Raw genomic sequence first — 26544 nt, 5'->3', positions numbered from 1 at the left:
GATTGTGCACCCCACATGTCCGAAGGATTCAAAGAGACCGCCCTGGAAGACCAGCCCAAATACATATAACAGGGGTAGGTAAACAATGCTCTCAGTTCTTCCCTAGTCTGTTTAAGGTTAGATCGAAAAGAATACCTGCTTCGGGAGAATTGCGTATTAGTGGACGTCGCAAAGGATTCACCGGCAATTGGAAGTAGACAAATGATTTCTGGAATTAGCTGTACCTTGTAGACATGCCAAGACACCCTGTGCTCCATCGCTTAGAGTAATGATTCGATATGTTGATCATCGGAAAATGCGGGCTATTCGTAGGCAGAAGCGTGCCATTTTCATGAGTTTAGTGCACGATATGTTTGCATTGCTATGATCACTCCCCTTGAAAACCAGGATCTGATGGTTGTGACCCGAGTCAGGATTCGTCATCAGATAGGTTCTTTCATGTGGATGAAGCAAACAACTGGCTTCACATTTGCATTTGGACCAGCAGTCAGCAATTGCTTATCGGACATGATCCTGTATTACGGATGTGTGTCTGATGGTGCTAGTAAAAGAAATTCAATCTCTGAAACTTGGACCATTGTCGATGCCATTATAGGAATTCTTCGCGGACAATTGAAGCACTGCAAAGATCGCATTGGACTGTATCACCAGAATTCATTTGGAACCAAAATGTCCTCCCAAACCTACGTCAACCACACTCAAGTTACTCCTGGCGTAACTTGGGACCACATTACTACCCATTGGCAAGCTCTCACTACAACATCGCGTCTCACATTTACAGTCGCTGTCATTTGCACCGGAGCGTACATCATCTCCATCGTCAAAGAGCTCTACTTCTCGCCGTTGTCTTCATTCCCTGGTCCGAAACTTTGCGCAGTCTCTCGGATTCCCCATCTCATTGCCACAGTTCGAGGACGCCAGCTTCCATGGCTGATTAAACTCCACAACCAATACGGCGGTGTCGTCCGTATCGCCCCCGACGCCCTCACTTTCACAGACGAGCGTGCTTGGTTCGACATCTGCGGCGCCACCAAAGCAGCCAAAGATGGCATGGCCAAAGACCCTCGTCTCGCAGCCCTCGTGGGAGGCGACCTTGTCAATCCCGACCCCGCGAAGCCACGATCTCAACAGACGCACAGTCTCATGCGCAAGGCAATGGTGCCGGCTCTAAAGCGTGATAACGTCAAGAAGATCGAGGGCATGATCAATGGCCACATCAACGAGTACCTTTCCTTTATGGAGTCCGCCAATGGTGCCGCTATCGACATGCGCGACATGAACAGCTTTATGATTTGCGACCTCATAGCGGATTTGTTTCTCGGCGAGTCTCTCCATCTCTTCTCAGACCCAAAGTTCGTACCTTGGGTGCATTCTTTCGACCGGTTTGCCAAGGGTGTCACAATCCTAGCCGTCTTGAACCGGTTCCCGTTTCTTCACAAGATTCTACTTTTTGCCGTTCACAAATGGGGAAGCGGCGAGCGTGAATCTTTCATGGCTCCAATCTTTGAACGCTTTGATCGCCGTGTCGCCCTATCAACAGCGAGGCATGACATGCTACAGATGGTCTTGGATGGAGAGTCCGAAACCGGCGGACGACAAGGAACGATGCCCCTAGAACTTCTGAGGGAATTTGCTCCATTCCTGATGCTTGGTGGTTGCGAGGCCATGCCGACTGTACTCACGGGATTCGTCTATTTTGTCTCGCGTGCGGAAAACCGCGCTATCAAGGAGTGCTTGCTTGAGGAGGTCAGAACTGTGTTCAAAACCGAGGCGGATATCACCATGGACAGACTCAGCAGTTCTCAAAAGGATCTGCCTTACCTAGAGGCATGTCTGCAAGAGTCAATTCGGTGCTACTCGCCAGCGGCAACTGGCACAGATCGCTGCGTTCCTTTATCGGGAGCTCAGATTGCGGGCAAGTTTGTACCTGGGAATACTGTTGTCATGATGCTGCATCAGGTCACCTACTCAGTGGAGCGCAACTTTGCCAGACCTGAGGAATTCGTTCCTGATCGATGGCTCCCGGATGATCGAGGACGACCAAAAGACTGTCTAGGCGATAAGAAAGGAAGCGTGCACCCCTTCTCAGTTGGACCCCAGTCGTGCTTCGGCCAAGAGTTAGTCTTACCGCCCCCGTTGCAAGGTCTGGTTGGATTATACTGACACTCTATAGGTTGAGCTTTTATGTTCTACGCATGACCCTGTGTAAACTGCTGTTCAACTATGACGTAGCCTTGGACGCTGCGTCTGAGAATTGGCTGGATCGCCAACTCACTTATAGCACACGGTCGAAGCCGCCTCTAATGGCAGTCATCAAACGGGCCAAGACGCATTAAGAAACGAGTTCAATATTGTGATCCTGGTTCCATGCCAATTTATCTCCAGAATACATGTAGTGCCAACGTTGAAATTGATGGGGTCTTCGAGTCATCCATAGCAATCGAATAGCTTTGCCACATCACAGCATGAACCAAGCTTGAGTAGAATGCCATGACCTCACCGAGTCTTGAATTGTAAAGGCCCCAAAGGTACACAAGATGTGATCAACACATTATCGGTATACGTTCAGTTAATCTGCAGGGCTTTTCCATACTTTTTATAGGGCATTAGCTATTGCATTTGTAGTATAGCAATGCGTTGACAACTCTGTAACTGGATGGTTAGGGATACCGAAAAACTTTATCACGGAATTTGAATTACTACGGTATCTTGTAAGCGAGCTTCCGAGTGTTTCCTTCCGTTCAATTACAATTGCTCGAAGACGCGAGCTCTTATCCCTTCCGAATCTAGCGGAGGCATTCCGACAAAGAAATCATGCGCAAGCTCAACGTCACGCCGTGTAGTCTGATAAAGTTCGAAGTCAAACCTAGAGAATATCGTGGCAACAGTGAGATACAGCTCGGCATAGGCAAGGTTCACACCAATACATTGCCGGCTGCCTCGCGCAAAAGGCACGAAATTGCGCATGAGCCTCGTTTTATCATCGATCCAACGTTGGGGGTTGAATTGGTCTGCGTTGTTCCAGTGCGCTTTGTTCGTATGAAGAAGGTATGAGGAAGAGCTCATAACGGTCTACGAAGATTGGTAAGTATAAGACCGAGTAAGTTTGGACTGTGTTGTACTTACACCTCGCGGTAGCCTGTAGCCAGAGTACATTAGGTCTTCGGTAGGAGCATACCGCGGAAGACGACCCGGTACTCCATAAGACAGTCTTATGCCCTCTTGTATGACACCAGTCTGGGCTTTCATTTTAGCGAAGAAGCGACTTAAATACTCGCTATTATGGAACATAACAACTGACCAGATATGGGAGAGGCTCCAATTTTGCCACAGTGAAAGGTGGGCTCACAGACTTGAGCTCAGCTCGGAGGGTCTTAAGCATAGCCGGGTTCTCCGTGAGATAATAGCTCAAGACCGTCAAGGCCGCGGCAGTGGTTTCCGTGCCGGCACCTAAAAAGATCGCCGCTTCGGCTTTAAAGCGCTCGAGAGTCTTGTCAGACTCCGGCAGTTGTTTGCTGTCTCTCATCTCATGGAAAACTGTTCGTATCGTATCGGGCTTGTCTTTGGCAAGGACCTCCGTGATCTGCCCAGAGATCTTCTTGTCATAGTCTGCAAGAGGCTGAAGCTTAGGATCGATCTTTGCTAGGACACTGATGGGAATTTTCTGGATCAAGTCGAAGAGCCAAGGAAACATGCGGCCAATGGGGTGACCTTGCGGCATCTCATGGAAAAAGTCAAGAAACTCTTTGCCGAACTTGTCTTGTTTGAGGTTGTCCATGCTCTCGCCGAAACAGTACTGGCCGATGACGTCCATGGTGAGGCCACTATAGAGCTCTTTGAAGTCCATGACCGCCCCAGAATCAGCAAGGCCACTCATTCGACCAGCCAATTGATTGATAGTCTGAACGATGAGAGGTTCCAGAGCACGGATTGATTGCTTAGAGAATGATCCAGACAGCGCCGATCTGCGAATCCGATGTCTTTCGGCGCTATAGGTGTCAAACATGCTCTCATCCTGGGTGGCCATGAACCGAATCTTATTCCGAGGTCGATGTGGTCCACTGGCGTAGATCTCGTCGTAAAATGTGATGTCGTTGATATGAACTTCGCGAGGGTTGATCCTGACTATGGGACCATACTTGGCATGCAAGTCCTGGATTTTCCACAGAAAGCGCCCACGACAGATGGCATCGTAGTAGAATTCGTACAAAAATGTTATTGCGGCAAGTTTCGGGCCGGGAATGTTTCTCAGCGGTGAAAAAAATAAGCGGTAGGCCACCACAATGATAGAATAGTGCAGTAGAAGTAACACCAAAGCTTTGGATGTGCTCAGTGAATCCCAAGTGAAGTCCATCATGGAAGCTGTTCACCGCAGAGTGCAAAAAGTGTTTTGGGGCACCAAAAATGCTCAGAATGACTGGAAACTCAAGGATAATGCCACCGCAACTCAGATTCATGAAAGAATACGGCCGCTAAACCAAGGAATCAAGAATAGATTCTACAAGGCAATGAGTCGGGCCAGCGGTCGCCGAGCTTAAGCTTTCGGCGTAAAATTCGCCTTGATTCAGTCATAGACGTTCCATGACCTAATTCGCACGGAAGACTAGGGAGCAATGTCTGAGAAAATATCGTCAGATGATTGCATGAGAGATGATACCCATGGATACAAAGGGTGACTGTCATCAAAAGTTCCCGCACCACTCTTTACGAAGCCCCCATGAGGAAGACCAATATTGGGAGGGGTGCGTCGTACTATCTACAGACTGGGATATTCCATCCTTCATGCCGAGCGGCAAAGGATGGCCTGCAAGTGACTAGTTAGATCCTTCGGGACCGGGGCATAAGAGAGGGGTGGTGGCGGGGGTTGATGAGAGCTATCCCATTGACGGGGCGAAGTGTCAAGGGGTATCTCCAAAGTCCCTCAACGTCATTTATGCAACTATCCGTAAGTTCACACCAGCATAGTTCCACTTCGACATCGTTACGCCCTAATGTCTCACCTTGGCGAATCCTCCGTGGCTTACCGGAACGTTGCCTGCTGCCTGATGTTTACTAGACTTGGCAGGAAATGGAATAGGGACTTGAGGGTTAGCCTGTCTGAGATACAAACTCTTAGAGCTTTTGTAATCGCCAAGATTAGACAACGGGACATGACGAAATAAACATGATTGAAATAAACATAATTAAGTAATGGCCTCAATACATCACAGAAAAGATTGTGAGTTCATCTTCCAGCTGCGCACCACATTCTCACTTCCTCTTTACAACTCGTTTTGAAAACCCAAGTTCATTCTAAGCTTCGTCGACCAACATGGCTACTACAAACACCGCTGCCCCTCCGCAAGCCGAGCTTGATGCCGGCATCGCCAACGGCACTGGCATGGACGAACTCATGGCAGATGCTAAAAAACGTGGCCTGGAAGAAGAAATCTCCCGCTTGACTGATAACCACCTCGTCTACACAGATGCTGCCGGTGGAAAGCTGTCCTTCATTCCAATCGATTGGAAGAAGCCCGGTCTCAGGGTCTTGGACTCCGCAACGGCAGATGGTATGAGTTTTTCCACATGCAGCTGTGCATGTTATGGCTGACCATCGGATTAGGCATCTGGCTGCAGGACCTTCGGAAGCAAGCGGGACCTGCCGCTGAACAGCAAACCTTCATTGGCACTGACCTAGTTGAAGCACTTTTCCCCAATCCTCGACCCGATGGCATCGAGTTCTATAAACAGTCTATCACCGAGGCCTGGCCTGTCGAGTGGCAAGAATCATTTGATGTTGTCCACCAGCGCCAGGTGCTGGGCTTTTGCGGCAACTTCGCTCTCGAGCAGGCTGTTGCCAATCTCTGCGCGTTGGCTAAGCCGGGGGGTTGGGTTGAGCTTGTCGAGCTTGACTGTGACCAGAGTCTGTTGGGCGAAGGCACAGTCGCTCGCGAGTTCTTCCATCTGCTGGAGCAGATTTGGATCATCAAGAAGATGGGCGGGAACTTTGGTCCCAATTTGAAGGACTGGATGGAAGCGGCCGGTCTCGAGAACGTTCAGGTCGATGTCTTGGCATGTAAGGTTGGTGCTAAGGCGAAGCCTGAGCTCAAAGAAGCTAGCATCAATGGCGCTGCTGGCGCTGGTCCTATGATCGTGGCTATGGCCCGGAGTAAGTTCCCAATCGCACGCCCGTTTTCTTTGCTTAGGCTAACGTCAGGCTCAGCCCTGCCAGAGCTTCAGGGGTTCTCGCCCGAACAACTCGACACGCTCGATGCCAGAGTTCGTCAGGAGCTGTCAGAGAAGGGTTGTGAGTTCCAAAGCTTTGCTGTTAGAGGAAGGGTGCCTGCCGGAGGATTGAAGCCCAAGTCCAAGGACTAGAGCAGATTCTTTAGCGTAGCTCGACGGATACCAATGATGAAGAAGCTGCAGCTTTACTTAGCCGCGTCAAGTAATGTACATTTCGCTCTGTTATCGCGAATTGTGAACTATGTATAGGCTACTTAAGTACCTACTAGTTCAATCTCATGGAATAAACAACATAAAATCGAAGTTACCCACGTAGCTTCTATCTTCTTTATAACATGGAGCAGATTTGCGCCCCAAGAAGCCTCGTATAGCAAATCAGTATTGAAACTCGTAACGACGGAAAATGTTATAACTAATCGAGCTGCGTCCTATATAGTATTCAGCTAGCTCTTCCTCAGGGACTGATATAAAGGGCTATTCGAGTATTGAATAACGCCTGCTGCTTACTTCAAATGCGTCACGAGAAACTAGTCAAGAGATCAGCCAACCCAAGCGAGACCCGAGACTCCACAAGATCAAACTGCTAGTAATACACCAGTCGATACTTTTACTTCCGCGTCTGTCTATGGACTATGTTCAATACCTTTATTTTTCTGCGAAATTCGGCAATGATTAGATGGAAACTCGGGCTATCCTTGCACTACTTGTGGAACAAGAGGCGCCTTCGTTCTCCCTTAAACCCCGTGCGCGTTACGCGATTCGAGTAGCTATCGCTTCTTCCACCTTTCAGTCCTTCTCATTCGCATGAGGGGCGTGCTCTCCAAGCGACATTCTTCACACGCACTGCTTGATGGAAGCGTCCCTGTCGCGGGTTTCCGTCGGCGACCGGGAGATCTTGGCCAAGCAATTACGACGGGGTTGAAAAGGGCAGGCTTTCACAAGACGAAAGTCGGGCATCGGATGAGCCTGAAGCCGTACTGGCGCGTCTGTCTGGGATGCCTAAACACATGATGCTATGTAAATCACCAGAAGGTGGACGCCGGTGGCTAGCACCTCCGATCACGGAAAATGGCGTTCGCCAATCGCCGTGCTGCCAGAGCGTCTAAGGCGATTGGTCCATGACGCATATCACACCGGCATGAATGTCTTCATCGTGCCCAGGGGCACAAAGTACATGGCTGCATTCAGACGCCCAAATTCAATATCTCGCGGACTCAAATAAATACTATCCATCCACATCAACACCATTCAGTCTCTTTTCCGTATGAACCAATTCCTATGAACTTGTCTGCACTTATTTATACCTTTCCATCGCAACTTCAAAATGGCCATCAGCATCAAGATTCTCCAGACAGGGTCGATAAGAAGCCGCCCCTCCCACCGTCATCAGCCTGCCAATAAAGCTGTACTCCTGCGCCGCCTGTCAGTCTTGCTGGACACATCCTGGACAGATCCGTTGCCTATCAACACGTACTTGATCGATCATCCAGAGGGGCCCATTCTGTTCGACTCCGGCGAGTCGCCACACAGTATGGAGCCCGGTTATTTCCCACTCTGGATGCCCTTCTTCCATCTTGCTGTCGATATCGATGTAGGAAAAGATGAGGGCATTGGCTCCCGACTTGAGCAAGAGAACCTTACTCCAGGTGACCTCAAGGCAGTCGTTTTATCCCATCTTCATCATGATCATGGTGACGGGCTGCCCGACCTCGTCGGAGCACCGGTCTGGATCACCGAAGAACATTGGCAGGCGTACAAGACGCCATTTTATGCTACAATGGAAGGGGCCGTTCCGAACCAATGGCCAGCATCTTTCAAACCTTCCATTCTTCAACCAACCGGTGGCCTCAATGGTCCATGGAACCAGAGCTATCCCATCACCGAAGATGGAAAGGTCGTGGCTGTCGACACACCCGGCCATGTGCCAGGATATCTTTCGGTCATTGTTCGTGCTGATGATGTTTCGTATCTCCTACTTGGGGATGCTACATATGATCAGGACCTACTCGACCAGGAGCTTACGGATGGTGTCAACAGCAATCCGGCGCTAGCAGTCGATTCTCTCAGGAAAATCAAAGAGTTCGCTAGGAGCGAAAACGTTGTGCTGCTCCCTGCTCACGACCCGCAAGCAGCTCACCGCCTGACGGAGAAGGTCATTTACAGACCTAACGCGGTCGAGAGCCCACTGAATCAAGGTTCTCTGTACACAACCCCCGGGCTGTTGCTGGTGCTTTTCGGGACTGTTGTATTTTTATGGCTGAGATTGAGACGAGGGCATTAGTGACAAGTTGCCTACGAAGTTCAGCGTCCCCGATTTCAAATCTCTGCCTACTTTAAACTCCTCGGGCTTCCCTTTCCATATTCAACGACGTTGTACGCTGTCAGGTCGCGAGGCGTTTGCATTTTCTTTTCTTAGTAGTGTATTATCTAAACAGTAACCTATATCCTTTCTCGTAACTAAATATAAAAGTCAGTGGGAGGGGCGAATCTAGGTGTAGTGGGGGTTTAACGAGATCCTTACCTTATCTTTTCTCAGAATAACATTATAGCCCAACTTTCTATTAATTTTCCGATATCTTAGAGAATCAATCTTCTCTTATCTATCTCTAATATGTATTTTATTAGTATTCGTTTTTATATTCTTATTGTTTATATGAGTAGCCTCTTGAGACGGAATTAAATATTATAAATCTTTTCAGTATTATTATAAATATTACTCTCTTTGTTTTCAGTATAATCTTAAAAATATAAAACTAAAAGCCTATAAAAATGCTTGTTTTTATGAATTATTAAATACTTTTTAAAGTCTCAATAGATTATATATATTTTCACTCTGTCTGAAATTATATTTATAAATCAAACATATCCGAATGATAGTTAAGGAATTATGTTTTAATAATAAAGCTCTCACGTTTTTAGTATATTCTGATCAATAATTCGTAGCTGCTGCTTATACTAGTAACGGCTACTTCTAAATAAGCCCTAGAATAAGGTAGATGCACTCGGGCAGTGTATTTTAATGCGAACAAGGGAGTTTGTTATTGAACAAAAGGTGGTTTATTGAGGTAACAATCATGTTCAACAGTGTTCGTGTGGCGGAAGGCCATTAGCTGTTGTCAGCCTGTCGGTGTATCTCACTTTTACAAAGTCCAGCAAGCGATCCACGTCCTTTGTCGTCGTCATGAACCCAAACGAGATCCGTACGGCACCCACAGGTGCCAAAAGCCTGACGTAGTCGTCCAGAGAGTCACTCTGAATGCTGGTGAGCGGTAATAAAGCCCTCTTGTCCAGACCAAAGGCAGCTTCTCCAGCACCAGGGTTGCAGAAGCAGCCCGTTCGTAGTGATATGTTCTCGACAGAGGCTTCTTTGGCAACCAGTCTCTCGTCGACGACCCTTCCACCAATGTCCAAAAAGTTGAAGCAAATCGTTCCACCTCTCAGCTTCATATCCGTCGGGCCGTATATCCTGACCATGGGCGACCCGTCACTGTGTTCGAGATTCCGTAAACGATCGAGGCACCAGCCGGTGAGGCATCTGACCCTAGTGTCGATCAACGGCATGCCAATGCCTTCCAACCAGTCCAGCCCAACAGTAACATCCGGTATTGACAAAAAGTTGACCGTTCCATCCTCAAAGGCAGCCTCATCTGGCGCCATGACGTGCCACGGAATTCCAACCGATGCCGCTGTGATGGTCCCACCTGAAAACCAAGGTCGTGAGGTGGCAAGCTTCGCCAGAGCATCGCGTCGTACAATCAGACAGCCAACGCCGGTCGGGTAGCCAAATAGCTTGTACCAGCTCGAGATGACAAACTCCGGTTGGACGCCGGATCCTGCGGACAAATCGAGTCTGGAGGTCGGCAGGTACGCCGCCGCATCGAGGAGCACGTCATACCCCTGCTTCTGCGCGACGCTGATCCATGACAGTGGATGACGGACGCCGCTGAAATTACTTTGGGCAGGGTACGCAAATAGACCTCTCTTTTTGGATTTGGTGTTGACCGCGTCGTCGTTGGTGGTTCGTGGGGTCAGAGCTAGTTTCGCAGCTGCAGCTGCAGCTGAGCCGAATAAGCCACCTCTGCGAAGGTTTAGTGCTGACATGAGGTCAGACGGGTCTATCCTCAGCTCCGGGGCGCGGACTGGAACGTAAGTGGTTCGTGTGTGTTTTCGGCGTGCAAATTCTCGGAGGCCGTTGACGGAGTTGTGGTTGTCGGACGTGAGAACCAGTCTGGTTCGTCTCGTGAAGGGGTATGATTCCGCAACGAGCCGCGCGGCGCCTGTTGCGTTTGGAGTGAAGATTGCAGTGTACTCTTCCTGGGAGGCATTGAGGTAGGATAGGACGCGGGCTCGTGCCTGCTCGACGAGGTGAGTAGCGGATTGACTCGTCGGATTGATAGAGTGCGGGTTGCCGCAAAGAATGTGCTGGAGTCGAGTCTCGTGGGCTCGGATCTGGGATCGGGCGGCGAGTCCTGCGCCTGTGAAGTCGAGGTAGACGTGGTCCTGCTCGTCGAGGTAGCCATACTCAGTAGCGCGCAGATCATCTAGCCGCGAAGTCGATACATACTCGGGGTGGCTGTCGAGAATGTTTTCCATGCTGGCCACCTCCAATATCCCAATATCGGAATGTTGGTGTTGGGGTGAAGTCCAGTCTCGATTGGGTTGGGTAAGTGGTTACAATACAAGGGGGAAAGAGGAATTGGCTTAGTAGGTAGTAAGAGGAATAAGTGCGGTAGGGCTTGTCTGTCCGGAGATGTTTGAGAATACTCCAGGTACAGCGTGTCTCTGGGGCAGAAATTTGTGTATAAAAATCAGGCAGGCCCTTACTTACTTAATGGGATGGAAGGAGGAAAAGAGTGGTAGGTAGCGCCTGCCAGATAATCCCATCATTATCCGATCGTCCGAACTGATTTTGGACAACCAGCTCTTTGGTATGCATCCTGATCCTAATGAGAACCTTCTCCACTAGTATTACTTCTAGGGTGCCAGATATCAGATAGTGGAGGGTTGCATCGACCGTGGACCCGGGGGTTCGGCTAGCCCAAGCAGCTAAGACCCGTCGCCGAGTTCCATGTCAGAAGGAGAGCAGCAGCGCTCGGATGAGCCTCTCATTATTCGTCGCCTCTCTGACGGTAATGATTGGTAATATCGAACAAGAGGGCATGCACTGCGTACAAAGGTGGACTGTGCTTGGGGATATATACACCGTTCTTCTGCTTGTACTCGCAGATGTTGGGCAGACTGTTGCATTTGTCCTACCTGAATGTCTGCAGGTCCAGACCACGCGGACGACTGCGTTTCTTCGGATCCCCCATGCCGCCCATTAATTACGTGCGAAAGAAGTGCAGAACGGATGATCGGGTGGCACGACGTTTTTTCCTTCCTTCACCTTTTCGAGACCCTGTGCCTGCGTTTCGGGGAATGCTGTGGCGCCCAACGTGGAATTTCCGACAAAATTGGGTCGTGAGATGTTCCATTTCGGGTTACCAATTGCTGACGGCCTGACGGTCTCGGACTGGTAGACCAACCGGTTCCTGAGTGCATGTCATCCCGGCACCTCCGCGTGGGAAGGAAGATCTTCTGGAAAGAATATTGATAACGACACATGCTCAAATAGTGGAGGAATTTTGCAACAGGCAATGAGAGTCATGTTACAAAGGGATTCCTGAATTGGATATTCTCGAACACAGCGCAAAGTGGCTCAAGTGGCGCTTCGTACTTTTCGTCCTATCGCAAATTTATTAGTTAGAAACTTCAATGAATTAGACTTGGTCACGATCATGCTGTCCACGCCGACCTGCATATGCGGCCCATGATCGTCGTTGGCGCCGCTTCAGCAGAGCGGAGACACCCGTCGATGATAGACATTGTATCGTTAATCCCTTAGAGGCAGGCCACATGTTCAAGTGAAAACCACTGGGATATGCAGCGGCGGTGATTTTACGGCCGGTATACTATGCGGTTGAAGGCTCGTACTTGCATACATCTTCGCTGTAAGAGCCATATATAGGCGAAAGACCGATGCACCGGACAGTATGTTGGTAACCAATGAGCGTTCAGGCCCTATTTCACAACAACATCAGCAAGCAGAACAAGTGCAGGACCTAGCTCATGATTCCCTGAGAACGAACAACACGTGTGTTCGCTTATTATTACGCATCATGTTTGTATGGCATCATCGCCAACTTCTCGGACTCAAATTGTTGGTCTCCACCATGTTTTCACCGATCCACCCACGTTTTATTTTTCTCCACAAGTAGGATGTACGGCTCTCTTTACTTGGAAATACGAAAGATGGTGTGTAAGACGACTAACGAATATGTGCAGCGTTCCACATCTCAAACTAATTGCGTTAGGCTAAGCGGCTTTCCTTTCCCCCCTTCGATAAATATGCATACTGTAATGGGACAATTTTCACCCAATCATTTGCCTGCATCAAGCGATTTTGCCCTGGTGCCCATGCAGCTCTCTCTCAGCTGGCGACATGGCAAGGTGCTACCAAGGCACAGCTTACTGTGCTTTCGCTAGTTCCTAACCGCATTGGGAAGCTTTGGGCGATGGAGGCAACCAGGCAGCTATCAATCAACCAAATCAAAAGGCTCGAAAGGCAATTGCTCGTGGAGCGCCATGAATCATTGGAAACTTGTCAAAGGCACTATATGACTTGGCAACAATCCACATCGTAGGCTCGCAACGCTTGAATTCTAGGTTTCGCGAAAGATATCCGCATCCTATCGGTATCCTTTCCCAAACTTAGGCTTAGCGCCAGTCGGGCTTGGCCACGGAGTGAATAGCCAATGTTCAAAATCATGAACAAGATCATGCCGACCACTAATAAAACACACACGTATCTGTCAACACCATCAAGCTGCACAATCTGCTTGAGAAGCGTTGGGCCCGTTATTCATGACCGATCTTCAGCGGAAGCCTGGAGCCAGGAAGCTTCCTACTATGTTACCTACCTAAATAGGGTTTACAAAGTTAAACCCTGAGACAAGGACGCGGGTTGATCGTCACTCGAATCTACGCCTTGGTCCGAAGAAAAAACTTTAACTCACCTATTCTTGAGTAATTTCTCTGACCGAGGACACTCAGCCTATTTGCTTCTAGGCTTTCTTGGCAAACTCGAATCGGTGAAGAAAATTGGATGGAAGAAATTCCGTTTCATGTTTCATTTCTAGACTCGTTTGCTTTCAACCGCATAGGGTCCAAGGAGCAATCTATTTCAATGTACCTAGCAAAGCTGGCAAGGGAATTGTCAGATTGTCTATCCCTCGATCTCAAATGACATCAAATAGATCTGAGAAATCATGCCATGTAAGAATGTTATCAAACGCCAGCGGCTCAAGCGCGATTGCATTCCACGGTTGTGATAGTCCAGTGCCAAGATTCTCCCCAGATGGCATCTTTGGGGACGCTGCTACCAGTATTGACGTCTCCTCGGCGGTTTCGCGCTGTCGAGTCGACTCTCTCGCCCGGTCTCGCAACGGCCCCATAGCCGCCCACACGCAACTCTTCTTCCCCCTCCGCTCACTCGCTTCTTCGAAGTCAGCGAGGCAGGCGATGTAGTTATCCACTGCAAGCCAAGCGCGCTCTGCCTCCCCTCGTTCAGGCGAATCGACGAGCGTGCGGAGCGTGAGGAACAGGGCGTATAATTGCGGATGCTGCTGATAGAACCAGGCGTAGCCGGGGAAAAGCTTTCCTGATTGAAGCAGATACCCTTGCTCGAGCAATTCGATGGCAGCGATTAACAGTGAATGGGGCAGGTACCGGTACCTGCGTTCTTGTTCCATTGGCGCCGAGAGCCAGGCTTGGAGCATCAAGATGAAGCGCGCTTTGGCTACGGATATCCGAAGCAAAGACTCCGCGGCACGATGTAGGTCACTATTCTTCGGTGCGAACCGGAGCCAGCGATGGGCCATGGAGGACTCCGTCTGCTGGATCTTGGCCTCCCTCGTTCGCTCGTCCGCCGCCCCGACAGCGGAGACGGCGTGGCGTAGGTTGCGGCAGAGGTCGAGGTTCATGATGGAAAAGGTCGTCTCGGTCCATTCGTCTCTTCCGGCAGGGGCCTCGTCCATCTGGGGCCATAGCTCGGTATCATTCACATTCAGCGGCAAGCGAAAGATTTTGCCGCGGTCGGCCATTGTGTTGTTGAATCCGTGGCTTTCGGGCGCCGTGGCGTCTAGGGCGGTGAGATGCCACCAGAGACGACAACGCATTTCCGTCTCAAAGGGGCCCAGGCCGAGACGGGAGCCGTCTTCGTGTACGCCGAGGGATTCTGCTATTCTGATAGCGAGGCCGGTGAGCGTCCAGATGGTTCGGCCGGTGTCGAAGGTTCTTAGTGCAGTCTGTGTATGCGTGATCAGCAATGGGTAATGTATTAGTGGAATCCAAATTGCCGTACCAAGTAGATTGCCAGAGCCTTCAACCCCTGCACGTTTGGATAAAGTAAGAACTGAGCCCTCGTGAATGCGCCATCTATTTCCCGCATAAAGTGGCGCAAGAGGACCAGCCTTTCAATACCCAGTTGGGTTGCAACCTCGGTGCTAGACATACTGGTCGTTGCCGCAAAGGCAGTGGTATAAAGAAGAGCCTGTGTGATGTTGTCTGCTCCTTGAGGTTTGGCTGCGACACCAAGCATCACTGGCTGGATCGTGGGTATGTGGAGTATTTTGATCAAGGGATCCACGTTTTGTAGATAGACGATCCATAGCCTGGTAAGGACGTGAGGAGGTACTGAGACGGTCTCCGGGTCAGATCCAAAGACATCCGTGGCAGCTATGCCATAGTGGGGAGATATATGTTGAGTTGTTGCGCTGGGTCTGGGATCTCTAGTCTTTGTGCCGGCTATGGGTCGCTGTCGAGGCGGGTCCTAGGAGATATCAACATGTTTTCTCAAAACTGGAAGTTGCTCGAGCCATTACCCCAAGAAATAAGCCCACAAATACTGAATCATCTACAAAGTTTCCTCTCTCCCCGTCTCCGACAAGGACTTCTTGTGATGGCAGGATCGGTGGAGCCGGAACGGGGTCCGTCCCAGGCTTGCTCTGTCTACACGGATCTTGCACCGGGGCTCCATTACGAAGAGAGGAGACAAGATTGGATAAGAGCCCTTCAACTCGAGCAAGTCGGTCAAGAACTTCCTGGTTCGTCGGTTGTATCGTCTGCTCTGGAGGAGGTTGTGACGATGACTCAGTTACTTGATGAACTACAGGAGTTTCGCAATACGATGGTACGTTCGCATCGCATGGCGAAGAGGACTTGACTGATCGGGCATTTACGGGGGCTCTTCTCGTTCTGGCCTCGAACACACATGAGAGCTGTAAGCGAGTGCACTGCGAACAAGGGAGGCCCCGATTGCAGCGGACTTTGCGATCACGACAGGGCTTGCAAGAAGGACGGTCTCGTGGTCCCAGACGTCTTTGATCACTCATCGCAGGTCTGGTCCAATGAGATCCAGGAAGTTGTGAGAAGAGAGCTTGTAGTCGGTAAGATGAATTCGGTAGATTGAATCATGAGCTAGAGTCATGCTAAATGGAAAGATAATGATGGCGTTTGCGGTTCGGTGCGCCTCCCGAGGTTTCCCCGCGTGCCCCATTTTGGCCGATCGGCCGATCGGGCGAACCTAGTCTAAGTGTCGATGAAGTCGAGTATTTTAAGGAGATTTTGAGAATGAGCAATTAACTTGCCCTTTGAGCCTTTCCTATCGACTGTTCAAGTACACTCTACCCCTGATCTATAAAATGGGTGCTGTTGACGTCAATTCGCCCAACGATCTTGCCGGGTCCGATCCTGTGTCTGATCTTGACACGGGGGTGGTAGCATGGGATGACCAGCATGACACACAGAACCCAAGGTGAGAACTATATGACAATAAGTCGGAAACTCTATGTCTGGATCTGATATTAAATGATACTGATGTGACGCAGAAACTTCCCGTCAACGAGGAAATCTACCATCCTGGCTCTGCTTAGCTGCATGATAGTGCTCAGGTTCGCAGTCTCGCCTAGATGCTGAAGCGTATAAAACAAATACCTGATGCCATTCTCCTAATAGTTTCTTGACGTCCTCAGTCATCGCACCAGCTGCTTCAAGCATTGACTCTGAGTTTCACAATGATTCATCGACAGTATCTTCAATGGTTACAACTATCTACGTCTTTGGCTACCTTGTGAGTATAAACAACGACAATCACGACTTAAACATTACAATGCACGTGCTTATCAGCCATTCTTAAAGGTCGGACCTCTTCTTCTTTCACCTCTCAGCGAATTCTACGGTCGACGCCCAGTATTCTACTACGCCAACATCTTCTATACGCTCACCCACGTCGGCAGCGCCCTGTCCCCCAACATCGGGTGCCTCCTCGCCTTCCGCACAATTTCAGGCTTCGGCGCCTCGGCATGCTTCTCCGTCGCAGGCGGAATGCTAGCAGACCTCTATGATGTCCACCAACGCGGTGTACCAAACGCAGTCATCACGACGGGTTCTCTATTCGGACCCGTGCTCGGGCCCTTGTTCGGGGGCATCATCACGCAACGCGCAGGCTGGCGCTGGATCTTCTGGACGCTTCTTATCGCATCTGCCATCGTGACGGTCCTCATGAACCTTTTCACGCCAGAGACAAATGCGCACATTATCTTGCGTCGGAAGGCATTGCGGATTGGAAAGGAGACGGGGAGGACGGACTTGCTGAGCTTCTACGACAACCAGGTCGGGACCTCGTCCAAGAAGAATTCTCAGACACTGGGTCAAGCACTCCGCCGCCCCTGGAAGATGCTGTTCCGCTCACCTCTGGTCCCGGTGTTTTGCATCATGACGGGCTTCATCTCAGCTCTCTTATACATCCTCCTCACATCCACGTCCTCCTTCTTCCAGGAAGTCTACGGCTGGCCTCTCGAGACAGCTGGACTCGCCTACCTGGGCCTCGGCTTCGGAAGTTTAATCGGTCTCCTCCTCTTCGCCAAAACCTCAGACCTCATCGCCGCACGCCTCGCAAAGAAGAATGGCGGCCTGTACCAGCCAGAGATGAGACTGGTCACCGCCTTCATTCCAGCCCTATTCATCCCCGTCACGTTTTTCTGGTATGGGTGGTCAACGTATTCGAGGACGCATTGGATCGTCCCCTTGATCAGTTTGGCGCCGTTTGGCTTTGCTCAGGTTGGGATCAACGCGTCTTCTCAGGCTTACTTGATTGACGCCTCTGGGCCCTATGCATCCTCTTCGTATGCTTGCGTTGTATCGGCTCGCTGTCTTATAGGTGGGTTTCTTCCCCTAGTTGGACCGAGTCTATACAGGAACCTTGGCCTAGGGTGGGGCAATTCGGTGCTTGGTTTTGTCAGTTTGGCCATGGTTCCGATCCCTCTTCTGTTGTATCGATATGGACAAAGACTTAGAGAGAGGAAACCTCTGGACACCGTATAGATAGACAGGGTGGCACTTCGCCGCATAAGGCTTTGTTGTGGCCTAGGCAGGTCTTTACTGTTACATAAAGGAATTGGCACGAAGCTAGGCTGGAGCTGTAAAGCCATATATGGAAGCTTTATTTCTGTTCTAGGGCTCGGGTCTATGATCTTTTCTCGATCCAGTGTCTACTTCGTCAGCTCTGCCTCGATAGCGGCAAACATGAAAGACCCGCTACCACGGTGATCGTTCTCGACGATAGGGATGCTGGTGTAGTACTAGAAACTCCAATTAGCAAAGCAACTCTCGAGATGGGGGTTCAGCGTAATAACAACAGCAACTTACCTCAAAACTCGCGTTCGAGTTCAGACTCCCAACCTGCACCGTGCCCGTGAAGCTAATGAGCCCATTCTTATCATCCCGAATAAAGTCCCTCACAAGGGCCTCATACGCCTTGAGCCCAACATCCTTGTACTTGGCCTCGAGGAACCCATCCCGAACACCACGCAGCAGTCCGTAAGCAAACATGGCCGCGGCGCTCGACTCGAGGTAGTTGCCCTTGCGCGTCTGGTACCCCTCGTTCATAATAAGCCACCACCCTCCCGACGCATCCTGGCTTCTTGCCAACCCATCCGCCAGGGTGACAAAGTACTTTTGTAGCCGCGCGTATCCCGGAAGGTTCTTGGGATATACTTGCAGCGTGTCAATGAGCGCCATGAAGTACCACCCAACAGCACGGTTCCACACCAACGGGCTCGCTCCCGTCACGGGATCCGCCCAGACGGCGTCCTTTGCCTCGTCGTACCCGTGCACAAGCAAGTTTGTCGTGTGGTTCCGGGTATGCTCCTCAATCAGATCAAACTGCAGCGCAATCTCCCCCCACGCCGTGGTATTCCCCTTCTCAAACAGCGAGACATAGGTCGCATAAAACGAATCGGCCATGTAGATCCCGTCCAGCCACATCTGATCCTCGTAAATCGGCGCGCGGTGCCAGAACCCGCCGCTAGGCGTCCGCGGCCACCGGTTCAACTGTTGCCGCAGCCCGTCCGCCGCGATCTTGTACTTCGCTCCCGCCGTAGTGTTGCGCTGGTAGAACCAGAGGAGGTTGTTGCCGATGCGGATGTCGTCGAGGGAGTACCACTCCGGGTCCCAGCCGTCGAGGACACCGGCATCGGAGATGAGGGAGGAGACGGCGGTCTCGGCGGCGCGGAGAAGGGTCGCGTTGGAGGCGGCGGCGGCGGCGCGGGCGATGCCTTCGTAGAGAACGGCCGGGCCGTAGCCTGCATCGATGGGGGCTTTGCGGGCGACGAAGGACGAGGCGAGCCAAGTTGAGTAGGGGCGGGAGGGGGTTTGGGCTAGGGCGAGGGTGCCGGCGAGGGCTAAGAGGGAAGCGGAGGCGCGCATCTTGGGTGCTGGGGAGGATGAGAGGAGTTTGAAAGAAGCCCAGGGGGTCTAGCAGTGAACCTCCAATGTACGAGATGAACGCTGGGTAGGAGGACCAGATGTGTTAGAATCACTAGTGTGGACTTGCTTGCCTATATACCTCTTCGTAACGCCATACCCATCACCCATCCTTGACCGCAGTCCGCAGCGTACAACCGCACCATGGACATTTTCTGGAGGCCTTCATGACGACTTCAGTCGTCCCCCAATTTCCGGTGCACCGATAAACATCCGCAGTGCATGGCACATGCAAGCAACTCCGCCTTGACAACGTCGAATTGAGCCCTCTAGTTGGACAGAGAAAGACCCTGCGAGAAGTCAGGGTTCAAAAACACCTCTCAATGGAGGAATATCGCAAGACCTGTTGGTGGAATCAGCGAGGGGGTAAAAAGGAGGGGAGGGAGCTCGATGATGCACTGCATCATGCACCGCCAAGGCGGAAAAATATAACGACGTTGCAACGGACTTCTTTCAGCAATGATAGTCCCCCATCTCACATCGAAGCTGCTCCCCAGTTTGTAGTCGGAGTCTGGGGAGCGTGGGGAGGTAAAGGCTTGAGTCACGTTTCTGGTTGATCGCATCTCGCCCCGGTCAGCAACAACTTTCGGGGCATCTGTCCTCGAACGCCCAGCATCGTCTCGCTCGCCAAGCCCCCGAATGTCACCAAACCGGCCAGGGCCACATAATTAAGGGGAGGGCCGGCGCCATATGACGGGCGGCGAATCCGATGACGGCCCCCGGGTGACGCTTAACAACGGAGCTAAAGACCGCAAGCTAAAATAATCCCCCGAGCCGTAGAGAGGCGGGTAGAGGATCAGATGAGGGAGTCGCGGCGGGGTAATCAAAACACCGCACTTCCTCCACGGGAACCCGGCGCCCGCGGCATCCAGAGTGGGTCCAACCCAGCACCACTTCCACTCCGTACACTCCAACGCTCCGGGCGGTAGTGGAGTCCCGTGTACTCCATACCCCGTCCGCCCCGCCCGCCGCAAACACTCGGATCAAACGGCACCGCCATGTGGCCATCATTCCCGCCCCAAGGACACGCCCCGAGGGCTAGGCTGGCACGGTTGGGGCGTGGAGGAACGGAACGCCAATCGAAGACTGTCATTTTCCGCTGTCATGGTCGCTTCCTTAATCCTGGGACAGCTGGGACACGGGAACTGCAAAATGCTGACCTTGCATGCCCCCCAGAATCTTATTTCAACACCCAGACCTCTGGGACTCCTCTCCTCCCCTTGAAGCCGATCAATACACTACATGGCAGTCCGAGCTTTGTAGGATTTAGGCTTTTTCGGTTACTTTGTTGGTACTACCTGCTTATTCCTACATCAAACCAATATTCCCTCTTCTAACCTCGCTTTTCCAGGCCGGGAATCGCCTCCACGCCCGCTTTCTTGGAGAACATCGTCTCAAGTCTGAACGGCAAGAATAAGATACCACCACCATGGAATACTGAAACTTCGAGCCCAGCCGCATGTTCAAATCCAACCGGCGTACCGGCATGACATTGACACGCCCCGAAATAAGGTTCTTGCCGCCCCCGGAAACAAAGGCGTCTTTGCTGCGTAAACGTTCGCTCGGTTGTCACATCCGTGCGAACCAACCTGTCAAAGCGAACAAACATTCAAGATCAAAACAAGACCGTGCAACTCAAAGGAAAACGTCTTGAATGCATTTCATTGCCGGCTTGGCAAGGCAAAGACCTCGGCAATCTAATGTAAGAGTAAACTTTTCCCCGGAGCAGACAGCCGCCAGAATGTATTCAAGCGAAAATGTTTGCTGCCGAATCTACAACATGAAAGGAGAGAAGTGGGATTTTTCATAAGGTAATTCCATTATATGAGCTTATATTTTTGCTCTTGTGTTCGTATCAAGACCGTAACTTTAACTTATGGCAAGTCGTCCACCTTGTCTGAATAGGGATGGTTTCGCGTTGTTGCGTTAAAAAAGACAGTAAAAAGAGCCCATGGAACTCCGCCACTTGAACCCAAAATGCTCGCCACATCATGCGAGAACTTGTACCATCCACACACATGCCCGCAAAAACCTCTCTTTCTTGACCTGTTGTCTCTCAATGCAAAAGGTAACGCATGAAGAATACGATCCAAGCCATAAGCCATTACAGAAAAATTCCTAATCCATCCCTCCCCCATCAAAAGCATAGTGCGCCGTTTGCAACCAAAAGAGAGAAGCATTAAAATTTCGTAGCTTTTAGATCTCATCAAGAACCGTGCTGGGCTTCCACTCATTGGTATCAATCGTCGCCTCGGGATCGGTCCAGTTGACAGGCTTGTGGATGCGCAAGAGACGAAGGAAGTAATCCTCGACAACGAGCAGGTTAAGCAGCACGCCGTTGCAGTTCCAGGCGAGACCGCAGACGATGGCGCCGGCAACGGCGTCGAGGACAAAGTGGTTGGCGGTCGCGACGATGGCGGTGAGGATCAGGGCCGGGTAGGCCATGCCGACGGCGACGATGGCGAAGCGCTTCCAGGGCCGCGAGCGGATCGAGGGGAGGGGCAGGGTCGCGACGGTGAGGCCGATGAGGAGGGAGTAGCCGAAGTGCAGGGAGGGCATGGCGGCTGTTGTTCCGTTTGTCAGTAAGGAAATCAATGTTGGGGCTGCAATCGTGATTTGGAGGTCCAAAACTCACCATACTGGTTGCAAAACTTGTTCGTCGTCCAGACGCTGCTCTCGCCGGTAGAGCTGTGCACGGTATCCACGAAGCCAAAGCTCTTGGCCTCACCGGCATCGGGACCGTTGTAGTTGGGATCGCTCAAGAGACGAGGGGGCATACAGGGCCAGAGGGTGAAGACGACAAAGGCGAGCAGGTTGCAGGTGGCCATGGTGCGTCGGCGGGCCTCGTACAGGGCGGGACCGGCCGAGTTCCAGCGAATGTTCTCGTTGCCGCCGAGCTTGGCGGAGACGGCGCGGCGCTTGCGGGTGGTGGTGATGAAGTAGAGGATGACGAGGAAGAGGATGGTGCCCGGGATGTGGATAAAGGAGTAGATGCGGTTGATCCAGTGCATCACGGTGGGCATCTGCAAAAAGTACTGCTGGACGGGCACCTCAATGAAGACGTGGAGGCGCTGCTCGAGGTGGATGAGCTGGAGTGCGTGCTTGCGCGCCACGTCGACGGTTCCCTCGTTGAGGGTGAGCGCGGTGAAGGCGCGGCCGACTTGGTAGACCTATATTTTGATGGTGTTAGAACGGTCCAAACATAATTGCTGGAAGGGCGGCATCAGGAGTTTCCCGCTTACCCAGTAAATCAGGGCCCAGTACCATGCCTCGACCAAGAAGGGGAACTTGCGGAGGACGCGGCTGAGAAGTCTGTCCTTGTATACTCTGGTGTTTGGTGTCGTGACGATGCGCTGGTATCCAAAGAACTTGATCCTGCGAGAGCGTCGCGGCGGCTCTTCTTGCGGTGTCAACGTTGATGATGAGCTCCAGGCGCCGAGGGAGAGAAGGGACTCTTCAGAGTCTGGGGTCGAGTTGCCGGAACGGCGCTCGTCAGATCGCTTGTGCTCGGCATCATCGAGACCGGCTCCCTTCCATCCCAGGTTATCGTAGGCGTTGGTGTCGCCAATGTTGCGGTTGAACCACGTTCCTCCAAATAAAAGGGTGATGACCACCAAGGGCTCTGCCACGGCACCGATACCCATATTTCCTTCTTGTATCTTTTCTTTCTTGCCTCGGGTGACTGAGTGACTGACTGACTGATGACGGAATAAACAGCCGACGATGGAGACGGCGATTAGTGAAAGAGGTATGAGGAGACTGGAGAAACTTGGCTACTCCAGTTGTGACTGCTGCCGTGTGGTATTTGAGGGCGCGGGAGGTTCGGCAAGGGCCACAGGTCCCGAAGGCTGGATGCGTGCGGGTGGGATGGATCTGACAGACTCAGTCCACCGGTGTGTGCTGGGCCAAGGCCCAATGAGAGAGGCGACCGGAAGGTCGGGGATGTGAGTTTAAGATTGTCCGTGTCAAAGGGGGCCAAGTTTGGATGTCTCCTGAACTACCGGGGATTTCCTGATGAAGATCTAAATTGAGTAGTGTACGGAGTACGGATAAGTGAGCAGAGGAGGAGTAGTCAAGATTAAGAAGAAGGTAGACCTGTCGAGCGGGAAGGTCGAAAGGTAATCAACAACAAACGGGGGAGCTCGAGGTAGCGACGTTCATCACGCAGCATGGATCAGATGGATCTGTTAATAATACCGTAATAGATAGAACATGGACTTTCGGCACACTTTGAGCAGAAAGCCCAGGCTCGGCACAACCCACCAAGCTGGACCTTGACCGACCGTATACAGAGTTACCGGGTTGGTGGCCTTTGCACTTTGCGTAAAGGTAAGGTAGCGAATCCAGCAGCCCATGCCACGCTTTGCGCATCCTCCTAGGCTGTCTTCGCCCTCCTCGTCCTTGCTCGCAAAGTTCGCACTCCCACCACCCGCCATAGTCCACATCAGCGGGCTCCGCATGGCTCCGAGGTGCTGGGGAGGAAAATGAGGAACTCAAGCTCAAGCCGCGCACCGCATGTCGAATTCGAACCCACCCTGGTCCCTCTCGCAATGGCCCCAAGGTGGATTGTGGATGGTGGGAAAGGCTCTGCTGCCCGTGACCAACCCTGTCCATGACACGGATTTCCGATCTGTAGCCAATAGCGGATTGTGGGCTGTTGGGGCGGACGGGCTGGGATCCCTGACGTGGACGAATCGCCCGCCAAGTGCCGCGAGCGCCAAGGGTTACATCTTCCTTTTTGTGTGCTGCGTCTTTCTTTCGCCCTGTGTGAGATGAGAGCTTCTGCTTGGCTTGGTTGCTGTGTGGACGCACCCGGGAATTCAATTCGCACCCAGAGAATGTCCTTCCAGACTCTAGCTCGGGTGTGTTGTCGGTCGCCAACGGCTTGGGATGAGACAAGAGCGAGGGCTGTGGACTCGGGAGGGAGCAGCAGAGTGAGAGAGAGAAGACAACAGACGAAATGTCGCGTGCTCCCTCCAAGTCGTGGGCAGCTCGCCGTTGCGGTGCGGTTATGCTCTTAGCTCTGCATGTTCCGAGCTTGGCTACCTGACGTAGGTAGTTTGTTCTGTCAAGCACGTCCAACCGCGAAACAAAGTCTCTTTCTTCCTGCGCTTCAACCGTTCCGTCATGCTTCGAAGCCCAGGTCCGTTCCCTACTACTCTCCCTTGTGTTCCCCCTCCGTGCTCTCTAGCTTCTCTGGAGGTTCGCTGTGGTTTCATGCCTTTGCGGCTTTGCCTCGACTGCGTACTTTGTACTCCCTTCAGGGGGAACATGTGCTCCGACGTCCGCTTAGGAAACGCGGCTCTGTTATCAATCAGGCGCGCGTCCGCTAAGGGGGAAGGTGGGCGTCGGGGAGGGATCGAAGATGACGGAGGGCATGCGACGAGGCACACGACACCGTAAGCTGACAGCCGGCCAATCAGACAGGGGATCGGGCAACATGGTGGAGTGGTCTGCATCCGCGACATCCGACAGAGCCGTCTTGTCCTTCTTGAGTTCGTGGAGACGGGTCCGTTCACAGCCCACCGCTTGCAGGCATTTTCCTCCCTCGTGTTCAACGGCGGGAAAAGAAAGACAAAAAACCCAGCACAGAGGTCGCAAATTTTGTCGATTACCGGTACTGTGTATCCATACGCCGTAGAGATCCCCCTTGTCATGAAATTGGCTCTGCTGCTGCGTGCCGCCGCTAGAATTCCGCTCCGCTCCCATGGAGGATGACCGTCCCCCCCCCCCTCCCAGGGGCTTGCGTGTTGGGGTTTCCATTTCCAATGTATTCTTGGGAGACGTTCATTACCGGACTCGTTTGACAAACACGCGACCTCCAACATGGCTGAATTTGCAGGTTGCGTATGCCTTTTCGTACGTCTCCGCACCTTAGATAAGGAACGTCTTGCATGTCACCAAGTCGCCAGCACTGTCGACCAACGCTGGAGAGACTGGCAGGCAGATTACAGATGGACACAAAAGCGGTGGATGGGTGACACAGGTGGTAACAGGCCTGTTGGCCGAATCCCAATCGTCCTCCCCCACGCTTCCCACGCTTCCAACGGGGTGTCGGCGTCCAAGGAGAGGCCGCCGCCATGCTCAGTCTGCTTTAGATCAGTGATGAAAATTCTCGACAACCTGACTTTAATTTCAATGGTCGGTGGCATGCTTCTGCGGGAGGGTGGCTTCATTGATGATGGGAGGGGCCGGCGCACCCGCCCTTCAATGCGAGCTCGAAATTTTGTCTTGGCATACATCATCAAAATCCGCCATCGCCGACCCCGTGGTCGGGCCATCCTTTGCTCGGCGATTTCCTAGCGAGACTGACAAGGGAAGGGAAAAAAGCTTTGTGATGGTTGATAAGGTCGTACTGCCTCGCTGACCTTGGTCGCCTAGCAAAGCTTCTTTGCACCAAGGCAGATCTCTCTACCTGGGCTTTTCGTGACATCTGAGCAGTTGACGCCAATGATGGTGTTTATCAACCTCCCCGAGCAAAACGTTATTCAACCTACCCCAAGTCCCGGTGCAAAACATCAGCCAACGTCGTTCGGTGACTTCACCTAGTCCGGATTGGGCACGTTCACGCTGGCTTGTCATTTCCGCGTTTATGCGATGAACCCGGCCGTCCCGCGTATTCCTTCTATCCCGTACGGATACTCGTTCAGCCCTGCAGATCGTCACCGGATGCTACCGAAGGCCATAGTTCGCGACGTCTGCTGGGCGGGTACCGAACCACCAGTAAGCCAGCATGGTGTTTGAAATTTCGACTGTTGGACCGTCGGCGCAATGCCCAATCCCGGCCGGCTCTTGCGGGCACCTGCCATCCAGCTATACCCGTTCAGGAATCCTGGCAGGTCGGAGAGCTTGCCCGCTCCGTTCCGCCCCCTCCGGACTATTGAGCCCTCGAAACATTGGCCCGGCATCGGTAACTAAAACCTCCGTTCCTCGGCGCCGACATGCGTAAAACGATTTCCATGTCGGCTCCGTCCGGCCGAGGACTCAGGACATGTGCCACTCGTGCAGAGCAGCACAGCACCATCCGAACCACTTCTGTGGCGCTTCACTGCTGGATTTGTGATGAAGCAATTGGGACGGAACATTCTGTAAGTGCTTCGGCGCCGCATGACACCAACGAACAGCACTGCTGGCGACGGAAGTGCGAACTGACCAAACCTTCAGCATCTGACATGTGACGCTTGGTGGTCACGGCGGAGCAGGTTGAACATCCCCTGGCAGGTGTGAGATCGATGGCAACGGAGAGTCTGACGACCCAGCACATGCTGATGAAGTAGTTTTTCATTGCCGTCAGAGAAGGTGACGAATGGCGCAAGTATAGATATATTGCGGACATTCGTTGATAATCAGGCCGTCTCTTCTTTATGTCTATCTTGGGCATTCTGTTGGAGTAACCTTGAGGCTTCCGCCTGCTTGGTCCAGCAGTCCCTCACGTCGCAGGTATTCAGTGAGGCAACT

The 26544-nt window shown here is 52.0% G+C and overlaps 12 protein-coding genes across 12 annotated transcripts; 5 read left to right on the top strand and 7 right to left on the bottom strand.

Annotated features, from left to right (window-relative positions):
- Positions 1-669: 669 nt before the first annotated feature.
- On the top strand, positions 670-2336 carry CCOS01_03633 (uncharacterized protein; the record flags this gene model as incomplete). Its single annotated transcript, XM_060451819.1, has 2 exons — positions 670-2117; positions 2174-2336. 2 exons carry the CDS (start codon positions 670-672, stop codon positions 2334-2336), a joined length of 1611 nt encoding a protein of 536 aa, XP_060318084.1.
- Positions 2337-2745: 409 nt separating this feature from the next.
- CCOS01_03632 (uncharacterized protein) lies at positions 2746-4354 on the bottom strand (the record flags this gene model as incomplete). Its single annotated transcript, XM_060451818.1, has 3 exons — positions 2746-3072; positions 3127-3237; positions 3302-4354. 3 exons carry the CDS (start codon positions 4352-4354, stop codon positions 2746-2748), a joined length of 1491 nt encoding a protein of 496 aa, XP_060318083.1.
- A 957-nt stretch (positions 4355-5311) lies between these two features.
- CCOS01_03631 (uncharacterized protein) lies at positions 5312-6357 on the top strand (the record flags this gene model as incomplete). The annotated part of the gene is made up of 3 exons (XM_060451817.1): positions 5312-5549; positions 5603-6148; positions 6203-6357. The coding sequence occupies 3 exons, from the start codon at positions 5312-5314 to the stop codon at positions 6355-6357; spliced, it is 939 nt and encodes a 312-aa protein (XP_060318082.1).
- Positions 6358-7549: 1192 nt separating this feature from the next.
- On the top strand, positions 7550-8506 carry CCOS01_03630 (metallo-beta-lactamase superfamily protein; the record flags this gene model as incomplete). Its single annotated transcript, XM_060451816.1, has 1 exon — positions 7550-8506. One exon carries the CDS (start codon positions 7550-7552, stop codon positions 8504-8506), a length of 957 nt encoding a protein of 318 aa, XP_060318081.1.
- A 797-nt stretch (positions 8507-9303) lies between these two features.
- Positions 9304-10818, bottom strand: CCOS01_03629 (aminotransferase class-V; the record flags this gene model as incomplete). Its single annotated transcript, XM_060451815.1, has 1 exon — positions 9304-10818. The coding sequence occupies one exon, from the start codon at positions 10816-10818 to the stop codon at positions 9304-9306; it is 1515 nt and encodes a 504-aa protein (XP_060318080.1).
- A 2684-nt stretch (positions 10819-13502) lies between these two features.
- Positions 13503-15301, bottom strand: CCOS01_03628 (fungal specific transcription factor domain-containing protein; the record flags this gene model as incomplete). Its single annotated transcript, XM_060451814.1, has 3 exons — positions 13503-14570; positions 14627-15094; positions 15278-15301. 3 exons carry the CDS (start codon positions 15299-15301, stop codon positions 13503-13505), a joined length of 1560 nt encoding a protein of 519 aa, XP_060318079.1.
- A 664-nt stretch (positions 15302-15965) lies between these two features.
- On the top strand, positions 15966-17646 carry CCOS01_03627 (major facilitator superfamily transporter; the record flags this gene model as incomplete). The annotated part of the gene is made up of 4 exons (XM_060451813.1): positions 15966-16078; positions 16152-16214; positions 16279-16393; positions 16462-17646. 4 exons carry the CDS (start codon positions 15966-15968, stop codon positions 17644-17646), a joined length of 1476 nt encoding a protein of 491 aa, XP_060318078.1.
- Positions 17647-17813: 167 nt separating this feature from the next.
- Positions 17814-19029, bottom strand: CCOS01_03626 (cell wall glycosyl hydrolase YteR; the record flags this gene model as incomplete). The annotated part of the gene is made up of 2 exons (XM_060451812.1): positions 17814-17903; positions 17971-19029. The coding sequence occupies 2 exons, from the start codon at positions 19027-19029 to the stop codon at positions 17814-17816; spliced, it is 1149 nt and encodes a 382-aa protein (XP_060318077.1).
- A 2253-nt stretch (positions 19030-21282) lies between these two features.
- CCOS01_03625 (uncharacterized protein) lies at positions 21283-23546 on the bottom strand (the record flags this gene model as incomplete). The annotated part of the gene is made up of 4 exons (XM_060451811.1): positions 21283-21650; positions 21722-22256; positions 22329-22784; positions 23370-23546. The coding sequence occupies 4 exons, from the start codon at positions 23544-23546 to the stop codon at positions 21283-21285; spliced, it is 1536 nt and encodes a 511-aa protein (XP_060318076.1).
- Positions 23547-24128: 582 nt separating this feature from the next.
- Positions 24129-24743, bottom strand: CCOS01_03624 (uncharacterized protein; the record flags this gene model as incomplete). The annotated part of the gene is made up of 1 exon (XM_060451810.1): positions 24129-24743. The coding sequence occupies one exon, from the start codon at positions 24741-24743 to the stop codon at positions 24129-24131; it is 615 nt and encodes a 204-aa protein (XP_060318075.1).
- A 169-nt stretch (positions 24744-24912) lies between these two features.
- CCOS01_03623 (uncharacterized protein) lies at positions 24913-25389 on the top strand (the record flags this gene model as incomplete). The annotated part of the gene is made up of 1 exon (XM_060451809.1): positions 24913-25389. One exon carries the CDS (start codon positions 24913-24915, stop codon positions 25387-25389), a length of 477 nt encoding a protein of 158 aa, XP_060318074.1.
- A 611-nt stretch (positions 25390-26000) lies between these two features.
- On the bottom strand, positions 26001-26195 carry CCOS01_03622 (uncharacterized protein; the record flags this gene model as incomplete). The annotated part of the gene is made up of 1 exon (XM_060451808.1): positions 26001-26195. The coding sequence occupies one exon, from the start codon at positions 26193-26195 to the stop codon at positions 26001-26003; it is 195 nt and encodes a 64-aa protein (XP_060318073.1).
- Positions 26196-26544: the final 349 nt, after the last annotated feature.

This window comes from Colletotrichum costaricense, assembly GCF_030867565.1.
Source record: "Colletotrichum costaricense strain IMI 309622 chromosome Unknown Scaffold_3.1, whole genome shotgun sequence".
NCBI classification, from domain to species: Eukaryota; Fungi; Ascomycota; class Sordariomycetes; order Glomerellales; family Glomerellaceae; genus Colletotrichum; species Colletotrichum costaricense.
This window is presented reverse-complemented; position numbering and strand designations above follow the sequence as displayed.